This window comes from Phodopus roborovskii, unplaced genomic scaffold (assembly GCF_943737965.1).
Source record: "Phodopus roborovskii unplaced genomic scaffold, PHOROB, whole genome shotgun sequence".
Taxonomy (NCBI): domain Eukaryota; kingdom Metazoa; phylum Chordata; class Mammalia; order Rodentia; family Cricetidae; genus Phodopus; species Phodopus roborovskii.
In genome coordinates, this window is record NW_026126599.1 from 12,967,846 (window position 1) to 12,980,351 (window position 12,506).

Sequence of the window (12,506 nt, forward strand, 5' to 3'; positions counted from 1 at the left end):
TGGGGATTGAACTCAGGCACCAAGGCCAGAGAGGATGTCAGATGTCCTCTGTCACTCTGCCTGTTCTGCTGAGACAGTCTTGTAGATCTGGGTTCTATTATCCCTCAAGCCATCTCAACAGAAAGGGGGGAAGAAGAAGAATGCTCTGCATTGCTGATATCAGGACACTGATGGCAGCTGTCCCCTTTCCTGGCAGCTGTCCTGATGAGGAGGAGGGTCCTTTCAGTGAGACTGAGGAGAGAAAGGTGACTGAAGCCCGCGCCATGAGACTCCGGGACTTCCAGGGTAAGAGGGGTCAGCATTGTGGTCAGGTCCCTCTTGTAACCCGTGGGTCCTCATTGAGGTTTAATGATCATATCTAAGGTTCACCCATTTCAAGAGTTCAGTTCAGGGATGGCTCAGAAGGCAGGGTGACTGTCCAGCTTGCATGGGGCTCATGGGTTCCAACCCTAGCACCACATTACAGAGGGATAATGTGTCAGAAGTTCAGGGTCATCTTCAGCTATGTGGTGAACAAATCTAGCCAGAGCTAAACACTGCCTCAAAAATAATAAATAGATGAGTGAATGACTAAATGATTAAAAATAAAACATCACAATTAAAAATAAATTTGAGCTGGGCATGGTGGCTCACGCCTTTAGTATCAGCACTCAGAAGGCAGAGGCAGGGGCATCTCTGCATTGGAGACCAGTCTACAAAGTGACTTCCAGGACAGCCAGGGCTACACAGAGGGAAAATCCTTTTCTCAAAAGAAACATGGTTTGTTTGTTTTTAATTTTATGTGTATGGGCAGTGGACATTTTTGTGCATGTATGTCTATGCACCACATGTATGCAGAGGCCAGAGAGGGAGCCACAGGCAGTTGTGACCCACCCTGTGGATACTAGGAATCAAATCCGAGACCCGTGCAAGAACAAGTGTTCCTAACACTGAGTGAGCCATCTCACTAGCCCCAAGATTTGTGAACTTTGAGGCTGAGGTGAGGGGACTGATGGGAATTGAGCCAGCCTGTCATACAGTTATGACCAGGTGAACCAAGAGCATACAACAAGATGCTGTCTTGAAATCAAGAAAGTCATTAGTTAATAACCCTGTGTTCTGGTTGACAGGATGGCTCAGCACATAACGGTGGCTTGCCACCAAGCCTGACAATCCAGTTTCAGATCCTGGACTTGACATAATAGAGAGAAGCAACAACTGCAGGTTGTCCTCTGACCACCATGTGCAATCCATGATACACTTGCCACATAGTACACAAATAAGGAAACAATTGTTTAAAAACAAACCTTTTGTGGCTTGCCCTGTAATACACAAATAAGGAAATAAATGTTTAAAATAAGCCCTCAGTTTCCTAACATAAAATTTTAAGATTTTAACTTTCAAGTTTTTAAGCTAGGTATGGTAGGTCACACCTATAATCCATGTTCTTGGGAGGCCAAGGCAGGGGGAGCTCCAGCCCTGGGAAGAGCAAAATCCTGTCTCAGCAAATAAACAAATCAGGAGGACACTTGAGAGATGGTTCAGCAGTTAAGAACACTCATCTAGCTCCCACGTGATAAGCCAGATTTCCTGTGCACACCTATAATCCAAGGTCTGAGAAATACAGAGACAGGATGGCCAGGATTTGCTGGCTTACGACATGGCTGAGAAAATAGAGCCCCAGTTTTGAGAAGAGAGTATGCCTCAACTGAAAAGGAGAACGATAGAGAAGGGCAGCTGATGTCTGGCCTCCATGCATGCACACGGATGTCACCCCCAAGGACAGTCAAGTACACAAATAAGTATGGGTTGGGTTTTTTGTTGTTGTTTTTTGAGACAGGATCTTTTTCTTTGTGGTCCTGGTGTCCTAGAACTTACTATGTAGGTCAGATATTCTCCTGGCTCTACCTCCCAAATTCAAATTCTGGAATTAAAGGCATGCACCACCATGCCCAACAGATAAAACTTAAAAAAAAAAAAAAAAAAAAAAAAAAAACCTGGACTGGCAAGATGGCTTAGTGGGTAGACACTTGGCTTGCCAAGCCTGATGACCCAAGCTCAGTGCTCACATTCCACAGAATGGAGAGAATCAGCTCCTACAAGTTGTCCTCTGACCTCCACACACATGTGCTCACACACATACACAAATAAAAAGATGTAATGAAATATTTTTTAAAATATTTACTTATTTAGTCTGCAGTATTCTTCATGCATGTCTGCAGGCCAGAAAAGAGCACCAGATTTCATTACAGATGGTTGTGAGCCACCATGTGGTTTCTGGGAATTGAACTCAGGACCTCTGGAAGAGCTAGCAGTGCTGTTAACTGCTGAGCCATCTCTCCAGCCTGAAATTTTTTAATTAAAAAAGTATATTATCTTTCAAGGTTCTCTTCCCCACTCCTGCCTGTCAGCCCTTACATGCCATTTTGGGTGAAGCTGTGGAGAGGATGGGACCACATTGTGAAGATGGTGGGGGAAGGGTGTGCCTTTGAGACTACAGGCTGATGGGGGCTGGCGCTCTCGGCCCTGCTCCAGGGCAGGTCTCTCAGGCTGACCACCACCTCTGGGTCCTCTGTAGAGCGACTGAGCCTGAAGGACCAGCTGATCACCCAGAGCCTTCTGGAGAAGCAGCAGATCTACCTGGAGATGGCTGAGCTAAGTGGCTTGGAGGAGTCAGCCCACTGCCGAGGCCTCTTCCGAGGAGTTGGGGACCCCTCTGAGACCCTTCAGGGGGAGCAGATTCTCAGATCGGCCATGAGTGAGAGTAAGTCAACCACCCTACTGCAGTATGTTAGGATATTGTAAGGGTGGGCTACATGGGGGACCAGAACCAGGCCCAGGACTCCTGTGGCTGACCTCACCCAGGACCATGGTCATTTTGCTTTTTTATGATCCAGGGAACCCACAGCATATGCAAGAGCTCTCCCAGTAAGCTACCCCAGATCCTTTAAGCACTCTCTCTGCCAATCATCAAACACTCCCTGGGTGACCCAGTTAACTGCAGAGGTCTGAAGTTGACTAATGGTTAGGGCTGTGGCTTGGTTGTATAATGCTTGCTAGTACATGTGAAGCCCTGGAATCCCAGCACTTGGGAGACTGAGGCAGGGGGATCAGAAGTTCAAGGTCATCCTTACCTCCATAATAAGTTTGAAGCTAGTCTGGGATGCATGAAAGACTTGTCTTCAGGGGGAAAATGGCCATCAGGTAAGGGTGCTAACCTGCATGTATTATAGCCTCAATTCACTCCTAGAGGTCCACATGCTACACAGAGAGGACCAACTTGTGCAGGTTGTCCTCTGACCTCCACATGTGTGCTGTGTCACATGTGTACACTCACACACAATAAATAAATAAACAAGATGTAGTCTAAACTTTCTGATACAGATCCTTCTTCTTTTCTGGGACAGCCTCCAATATTGTCCTTAGCAAAATGCATATACTCTGAGCCATTTTGAGGACTTCTGGGGTCCAGAAATGCACCTTAAACTTGGGCCACACCCCACCTCTAGCTCTAGCAGGCTGCCACTGAGTACATATAACCTGCTGTCTCCACACACATTCTACCCTGACCATGCAGAGGCCCCTGTGCCAGCCTCAAGGCCAGACCTGGTAAGGAGAGCCTTCAGTGATACAGGAGCTCTTAACAGCACCATTGGAGCCAGCAGAGCCCCGTGTGTCCAGCAGCGTAGGCAGCCCGTGTTTAGTGGCTCTCTTCCTTCAGCGGGTCAGACCACTCAACCCCTTGCTCTCTCAGCTGCATCAGCACTGCTCTTCCACCTGTCTCCTGAGGCCAGTGTTCTCGGCCTCACAAATCTGTTACATGGATTAGCAATGTTCTACCTGCCTCTTCACCTGGCTAGAGATTTTGGAATGATAGAGGGTCACCGAAGGGTTTGTAGACCGCCTTACCCCATGGGCAGCCTTCCTGTCCAACTCTTATTTAACATTATGTGTCTTCTCCTGGATCTAGACAGGGACTGGTACATCACATCCCTAGGTCTGACTTGGGGCCTAGATTGCAGCAGGCACCCTGATGAGCTGGAGAGAAAAGTCACAGAGCCTATATGGCTCCTCTCTATATGTTGTGTCAATTTTTTTTTTTTTTTTTTTTTTTTTTTTTTTTTGGAAAGACATGAACACACACATCTCCACCCCAAATAGGGAATTGATGACAGAGCAAGGTAAAAAAAAGAAAAAAAAACACCAGTCCTATTTGGTGAACCAGTAAGTTTGTTGGGGTCACTTACAAGCAGGAGTCGGGGATTACTTACAACTTAAAGGCAGCTGCATCATTGAAAGCCATCCCAGCTTAGGTGACAACAAATGAATCCTGGGACCCTGGAGCTCCCTTCACAACTTAAGGAGAAGGTGGCTGGACAAGTGGAGAGTCTCTTTTTCCCAGCAGTCCTTTCTGTTAATATAACTTCTGGTAAGTTTCAGGGACTTCCTGAGATTTGTGCATTGTTGACTTCCTGAGTCTTAACATGCCACCCTTCAGAACTTCCTGAACTTTCCGAGCCTGCCTCCCAAGAAGGGTTGTTTTCAAACCCACTGGCTGCCGGTTTCCTTGGCCTCTCTCTCCCTTAGATGCAGAGGATGATGGCTCAGGATGGGGCTCCATTGTTAGTGTGCTCACCTAGCACTGGGTTCTATTCCCAGCTTGTGTAAGCCAAGGCAATAGTGTACACCTATCATCCCGGCACTCACTGCCATGCTTGCTTCTGGCTCAGGTCTAGACTCCCTGCTGCCCCTGGCATAACCCCCACCACCTGTTAACTCATGCCCCCACCTCTTCCTCACAGTTGAGGGCATACAGAGCCTGATCTGCCGGCGGCTGGGCAGCACCAGTGGTCAAGTGGAGGAGGGAAGTGTCTCTGCAGGCCTACCTCGGAGGGCTGAGACCTTCGGGGGCTATGACAGTGTGGGCAGCCCCAGCAAGAGTAAGTATGTCACCTAGCTCTGAGTCTATGCCTGGGGAAGCTCATGCGTAGCAGATGCAGTATCCTGTATGGTGGAATTCCTTGAATTTCTAGTTGTGAGCCTTAGCCTTTAACAGCTGAGCTATGTCTCCAGTGCTATAATTCCTGAAAACAGACCTCAGCCCTCTGGGTGTTGGTAGACCAGGGCTCTGCAGCCAGCATCCAGGAGCACCCTGGCCTGTATTTATTATACTTAGGGTCTGGGTAAAGAGGAGGGGATCCCAGATGCCATGGGATTCATAGCATCCTCTTATGGTCCATTTGGGGTCTCTAGGTGGCAGCTTTAAAAAGAAGATTTGCACCAATGACCTCAGGCCCCAGGACTGGCAGGGGCCTGCTAGCAGCCCAGAATCCAAATCCTGTGACAGTAACACTCCCAGTGGCTGTGAGGAATCAGCACAGACTGTAAGTGATTGCCTGGGTACAGACAGTCCACATCAATAAAACATGACAACCTTGTCATGTTAATCTTGCAGACCCCTGGGAATAACAGGCAGTGACTTGGGAGGGAGGCAGAAGAGAGAATGGGTACAATATAGTTGCCTTAACTTCAGCAAGCCAAAATGCCACATTGGCATACAACAAGCTATCCAGAGTGTGTAGTGACATCTGTCCACACTCCTGACATTTCACTGACTGCCCTCCTCCTTTGACTCAGCATACCCAATACCTGCTCATAGTTGCTGAGGTTTCCAGAGGCTAAGGTCACTTGCCCCTAGCTGTATCTGTGTCTGGCATGGCCACATAAAACTTTACTTCCAAGCCTACCCTATTATAGAGCTGGACATCAGGCAACCAACCACCTCCCAGGCTTCTCCAGACCTTCATTTTCCAGACTCTTGGATGGGCATACATCAGATGGCCATAGGACTTGTACCCCACGGTCACAGACCAGCCCTAGGTCCTTTCTTTTTCCCATGCCAAGAGCATGTCTCCTCCCACAGTGAGCTGTGGTGGTTTGGGTCAGTTCCATTTGATACTGTCATCTTCTTTGCAGGTGGAGATGCCTAGCACAGAAAGTAGCTTATGTCTGCCCACTGTCCTGGAGTCAGAGGTACTGCCCCTGGTCCATCCCCCCCCCCCAGGGATGGCATGCCCCCATACCCGTGTACCGTAATCAGGTAGACCAATTTGGCGTTCTCTCTGCAGTTGGTCCACCGGGTCCAGACACTGTCTCAGCTGCTTCTTAGTCTCCAGGTACCTGATGCATCAGGGAGGGGGGACTGGCTGCTACTGCCCTTCGCTGGTTGGCTGGGTCTAGTCAAGGACATAACTCATCAGCCCCACCCCTGTTCCTGTTCCCAGGCGGTCATCGCCCAACAGGACACCTATGTGGAGATGCAGCGAGTGGCCATCCAGGAGCGCGAGAAGCAGTTCCGGCTACAATCAACACGTGGGAACCTGCTGCTAGAGCAAGAACGGCAACGCAACTTTGAGAAGCAGCGTGAGGAGCGCGCAGGCGTGGAAAAACTGCAGAGCCAGTTGCGCCAGGAGCAGCAGCGCTGGGAGCGGGAACGTGCACGTCAGCAGCAGGAACTGGAGCTGGCAGGTGCGAGATTGCAGGAGCGAGAGGGCGAGGCACGCCAGCTGCGTGAGCGTCTGGACCAGGAGCGCACGGAACTAGAGCGGCAACGCCAAGCTTACCAGCATGACCTGGAGCGTCTACGCGAGGCTCAGCGTGCAGTAGACCGAGAACGTGAGCGCCTGGAGCTTCTGCGCAGGTTCAAGAAACAGAACACTGCACCTGGCGCACTGCCCCCAGAAGTGCTGGCAGAGGTGAGTGGGCCAGTGTGGCCAAACCGCCAAGCTGGAAATATGGCTTAATTTAGTGCTTGCCTAGCTTGCACGAACACCCTGGTTCCAACCCCAGTACTCTTTAACCTTTAATCCCAGCACTTGGGAGGTAGAGGCAGGAGGATCTCAAGAGCTCAGGGCCAGCCTGGTCTACAGAATGAGTTCCAGGACTGATAAAACTACACAGAGACACCCTGTCTCAAACAGAAAACCAAACAAACAAAGTGATACAGGCCTGTTATCCTAGCATTCAAGGGGTGAAGGTGGAGGATTACATCATCTTTGGCTATGTAGCAAGTCTCAAGGTCACTGGGGCTATGTGATACCCTGCATGTATTGCATGACTCCGTGTGATCATGGGTGCACATATACTGGTGTGCTTCATGAATTGTACATCACTAGAAGCACTTTAGACTGAAGCAGTGCTCTGCAGAATACAGAGTACACCTTCCCAGCTGTGACTTGGATGCAGAGCTGGGTGGGCAACACCATCTTCTCGAGGACTTACCAGCGGTGTTTGGTACTCCCAACACCAGAGCCACCAAAGGGCTGGGAAGGTTCAGCAGCCACAGGCTGTGTCTTCTATTACTTTCAGGCCCAGCCCACAAGCCACCCTCCCAGTTTCAATGGGGATGGACTGGAGGGGCGCTTGGCCCTAGCCAAAGCACCAGGGGCCCAAGGGAGCATGCTACTGCCTGGCACAGGACCTGAGTACATAGAGCGACCTGAGGTGGCCCGCTGGGACAGTGTCCCTGCTGAGAGCCGGCCAACCAAGAGTGACGTGCCCATCCAGCTGCTCAGTGCCACCAACCAGATTCAGAGGCAGACAGCCGTGCAGCAACAGATCCCCACCAAGCTGGCTGCCTCTACCAAGGGTGGCAAGGACAAGAGCAGCAAGAGCAGGGGTTCCCAGCGTTGGGAGAGCTCGGGTGAGTTACACCCCACCCCCAAAGTTCAAGAGTCCCTGTAGAGGGCCCACTGTGGAGAAGTTGGTGAGATGTTACTTAAGCCTCCTTGGAAGCACCAAATCAGGACCCCTGTAGCATCCATAGAAGCAGCACACCCCTCCCAATGGAGTCCTCTGCAGCAGAATTGACAGACCTCAGACAAGGGAGACAGCTAAGCAAGCACCAGCATGGGCAAGTAGCATGGCAAGAAAGCAGATGTCCATTGTTGCAGTTGCGTTCCATTGCTGTAATCAAATACCCTGACAAAAAGCAACTTAGAGAAATGGTTTATTTTAGCTCACAGCTCCAGTGTCAGTCCACCATTGTGAGGAGTCCTTTGACTCAAGCAATCACTTGACAGCCAGTCCCATCAGTTAAGAGCACAGAGAAACAGATGCATGTTTGACTAGTGTCCAGCCAGCTTTCTCATTCTTATCCAGAATGATGGAGCCCACTTTCAGGCTGGGTCATCACGCTGATTAAGGCAAACAAGAAAGACAGTCTCCTACAGACATGCCCACTGGTCAGCCTAATATATAAGCAGTCCTTCACCTAGCCTTTTGTCCTGGGTTGTGTCTTTGACAAAACTAATCACCATGCCCACTTACTTAGAACCTCACAGCTGGGTCACAGGATGGGTACTAGGGCTAGCATCTTTGTCCTCCCCGGTAGAGATTTCCTATCCCATGCTGACACAGAGAGTGTTGTGGGACCTTCTCCATAAGCCGAGTCTATGTCCTAATGATCTTGGGGAAGCCACACCCTTCTCCCATCCCAACATTGAATGACTCTGTGTCACCTTACTAAGTGCTTATCTGGTTGTCCATGGGGGGAAGTAGCAGGTAGGGGAGGGAGGCCCACTTCCCACCCAGATGGCCAAGCCCGGCTCAGGCGCCTTCCCTCTTCCAGCATCCTTTGACCTGAAGCAGCAGCTGCTTCTCAGCAAGTTCATAAGCAAGGATGAGAATTCGTCACGAAACCGCCACTCACTGAGTTCCGTCCCACCTGCCACCCATGGATCTGCACCTGCCCCAGGTGAGCCCAGCCACTGGGCATTAGGACCACCTACTGCTTGTGGTGATTTCTGACACCAGTATGTCCCTCCTCTCTTCCAGACCCCTGCCTCCCAAGCCCAGCCCCAGCTGCCACACCCCCTGAGGCCTTCAAGTCGGGAAGCACGTCCCTGCCGCCTGTATCCCCATCCCCCTCACTGCCAACCACACCACTCACCGCCGAGGATGAAGTTGGCAAGGAAGATGTCATCTTCTTCTGAGGGGGTCATGACCCAAGAGCAGATCTCCTTCTGTTCTGCTAACCCTTCGTCTCTGGGGATCCCATGGGTGACTGTTACTGTCTGGCCATCCCCTTCCCCTGCCTGAGCACACCCAGGCACTGCTCATCTGAGGTTGCCCTGTTGGTGTCGGGTTTCACAGCTCTCTGTAGAATTAGTGGTAAAGTCTGGGTAGGCTCTTGAATCTTTTTATATATGTAATGTGTAAACAAAGTACTTTAAATTGAAAGTCCAACTCCAGCTAAACCCCAGAACTGTTTTAAACCCTGGCGTAGCCAGCGCAGAGCTAGGGGGCCAGGACAAGAACAGGTGGGTCTGAGAAGACACTGGCTCTGGCAGGTTCCGTAACTCTCAGAAGTCTCTGAACTGAGCTGAGTCATTAGGCACCACAAGGCCCTAGAATCAGCCAGAGTCCAGCGAATCCTCCCTTCCAAAGAAGTTGATGCTGGCCACAGAGAGCCTTGACCAGTAAGTGAACCTGGCAAAGACAGAGGGCCACAAGGTGGGGAGGCTTGGGCAGCCCATGGAGCAGTGGACCGGGGCTGTAGATTCAGAAATCAATCTGAAGAGGGGCAGCCAACTGTCACCCTACACCTGCCCTGCCCTCCCATCCACCCATCTGAGACACAGAACCCTGGCCAGGTTCAGCAGGACAGCACGTATCCCAGACAGACAGTGGTTTGATCCCTGTGAAATGAGCAGGTTTTCCCTGGTCCCTTCAGTGCCCTGCCACAAAGGCAGCAGTGTGGTCAGCAGCTGGTCTGGTCTTGTTCCCAGGGCTGGGCACCCATTGTCTCAAGTGGTGACTGGGGGTCTGGTGGCCTAGAGTGCGGCAGCTGGTGGACAGCAGGGTTCTTTGGTGGTATCTAATGACTTCAGAGTACCACGGAGTGGTGTGCCCCCCCCCCTGTCCATTTCTCTTTTATCTCCATCTACCAGACCCCATCTGTGCCATGTTGCTAATCAGTATTTTGTGTCTTTTTTGTACTGAGGTATATCAGAGTGCTTCATGAACGCTGACTTTTAAGTTCCTGCTCTGTAAAGAGAACATTCTAGGACCCCACCCTGAGAGGGGGGCTCACCATCAGCTCACATGCCCTGGCCCCACCCTAGACATCATGATTTTTTGGACTCAGAAGTTGCAATGATTTCCACTTGGCCTTGGGTAGGGTTTATCACAACCCTGCCAGGTGGCCAGGTGCATCTCAGCTGTGTACTACACACAGGAGAGCAGTGTTGTCAGTGTATCTGTCACCAGCAGCCAGGGGTTCCTCCTCGGTGAACCTCCTTTGCAAAGCTGGTGACACTGAGTGGCATCCCCCGTCAGTTGTGACTGTGATCTTTGTCTACCCCATTATTTTACAGTGATGGCAGAGCATCCTGGCCACGGGGTACTCCAGAATCACCCTAGAACATATGACCAGATTCTAGCAATAAAAATATCCAAAGGACCTCAGGCTGAAGCAGACCTTCTTTGGGTGGAGGGTGAGGAGCAGGGAACTCTTGCCTGCTGAGATTTTGGTGACAGAGAACATGAATGTAGAAGGGTGAGTGGGTACTGTGGTGTGGACACGTGGATGTGGGTCAGTTGGTAGAGAGCTTGCCTTGCATGCATGAAGCCCTAAATTCTGTCTCCAGTTTGGCACAGTGGGGCACACTTGTAATCTCAGCACTTAGGAGGCAGGGCAGGGGAGATGGCCCAGTGGGTCAATGCAAGTATGAAGGCCAGAACCCAGGTCACAAGTCTGATACAGAAGCATGCCTCTGAAATCTCAACCCCATCCTAGGATGGAAAGCAGAGATGAGAAACCCCCCAGAAATGCACTGGCCAGCTAGCCTAATGTACACAGCAGTGGACAAGCTGCTAGGACCTGAGGTTGTCCTCTAGCTTCTCCACACATGCCTGTATTCACGCATACAGGTTTTTGTGTTTAAGGGTTTGGAGCTGGAGAGATGGTTCTGTTTTCAAGAGTTCTGACTGCTCTCAGACAGGACCTGAATTTGGTTTCCATAGTGGCTCTAAACCATCTGTCACTCCAGTTCTAGGGCATCCAACCTCTTGCCTCCATAGGCACCAGGCATATATATGGTACACATGCCTGTTTTTGAAAAATAAAAGTTTAGTCCCACATGTAATGCCTGCACTTGGGAGGTAGAGGCAGGCAGACCTCTGAGTGTGAGGCCAAGGCTATGTAGGGCCCTGTCTTCAAAAAAATGTTTCAAGCATCCTTGACTACATAGTAAATTCAAGGCAGCCTGGCTCACATGAAGCCTTGTCTCAATCACAGAATAAATAAGCAACAGTGGGGGCTGGAGTTTGGTCGCAGAGGACTAGGCTAGTACATGTAGATCTTAGTTCCACTGCCATCCAGAACCACTGGACAGCTCAGCTGAGCCTTCTTCTCCTGGAAGTGTCTGCCCTTTTGTTCTGTGTCTGTACCACATGTGGTTAATGGAAGGCCCTCCCAGCCTGGGCGTGAACTCAGACGTGGCCTCTGTCCTCCTGGGACCCTGACTAGGTGAGCCACTGCTCTGAGGGCATGGGCTCAGACAAAGTGGGGAACCAGTACCAGCATGCCACCATGATGCCCATGATAGCCGGAGCAGGTGGAGCACCACAGGGACAGTCTGTGGTCCCAGCATCCCAGTGGCTCACGAACGCTGTCTTCTGTAAAGCCAAAGTTTCTTGGACTTTAGCCAGCACCAAAGGGTGAGGCTAGGGGCCATTGTGTCTGGACAGCAGGACTTGACTCATCCATCCCTAGTACCAAGAATTGGAGGGAGGGGCAGGGAGCAGGGAAAAGAAAATTGGGAGGAAAGGGAAGGAAAAGAAATTTCTGCACTTGGGAAGCCTGAGCAATGTAGCAGGGCTGTCTCAAAACACACACAAGGGCTGGAGAGATGGCTCAGGTTAAGAGCACTGGCTGCTCTTCCAGTGGTCACGAGTTCAATTCCCAGCCACCACATGGTGGCTCACACCGTCCATAATGAGATCCAGTGATCTCTTCTGGCCTGCAGGCATACATGTGGGCAAAACTCTGTACACATCATAAATAAATCTTTAGGAAAATATGCCCACAAAAGGTTGGCATCAATGTGCAGTCCAAAGGCAGCTGTCTCTGGTCTCCCAGGCTGGGGCCAGCACCTCTCAAACATTCTTGGCTTTCAGATTAAAAATTATACATGCAAGCTGTTAAGATGGCTTGCTGCAAAGCCAATCCCCCATGACTCATATGGTGGAAATAGTGACACACTAAAATGTAATAAAAAACTTAAAAAGGGGGGGGGGGGCTTCACCTACTATAGTCTCTTTCATACAGGATACAAATCCACATGTCTTCAGAGAGGTCAGCAAGCATGGCCTAGCCTCATTGGACCTCTGGGGCCCTTAATACAGTAAGATCCGGTGACTGGCAGCATGATTGTTCGTATTTAGGTGTGGCCTCCTGGAGGCAGCAACCTACAGTTTCCCTCCCAGGACTTCAGGAAGTAGAGAACATTCTCCCAGGCCTTGGC

The 12,506-nt window shown here is 50.6% G+C and overlaps 1 protein-coding gene across 1 annotated transcript in view; it reads left to right on the forward strand.

The window, feature by feature from the left end:
- The window catches only part of Arhgef18 (Rho/Rac guanine nucleotide exchange factor 18), a 91,959-nt gene extending 81,518 nt beyond the window's left edge, over positions 1-10,441 (forward strand). Inside the window, exons 20-29 of the mRNA XM_051205416.1 lie at positions 197-285; positions 2,558-2,743; positions 4,782-4,919; positions 5,233-5,363; positions 5,956-6,012; positions 6,108-6,155; positions 6,264-6,734; positions 7,348-7,681; positions 8,609-8,734; positions 8,815-10,441. Coding sequence (XP_051061373.1) covers positions 197-285; positions 2,558-2,743; positions 4,782-4,919; positions 5,233-5,363; positions 5,956-6,012; positions 6,108-6,155; positions 6,264-6,734; positions 7,348-7,681; positions 8,609-8,734; positions 8,815-8,972 — 1,738 coding nt within the window. The 3' untranslated portion in view covers positions 8,973-10,441. The remainder of the gene's footprint in view (positions 1-196; positions 286-2,557; positions 2,744-4,781; positions 4,920-5,232; positions 5,364-5,955; positions 6,013-6,107; positions 6,156-6,263; positions 6,735-7,347; positions 7,682-8,608; positions 8,735-8,814) is intronic.
- The last annotated feature ends 2,065 nt before the right edge of the window (positions 10,442-12,506 follow it).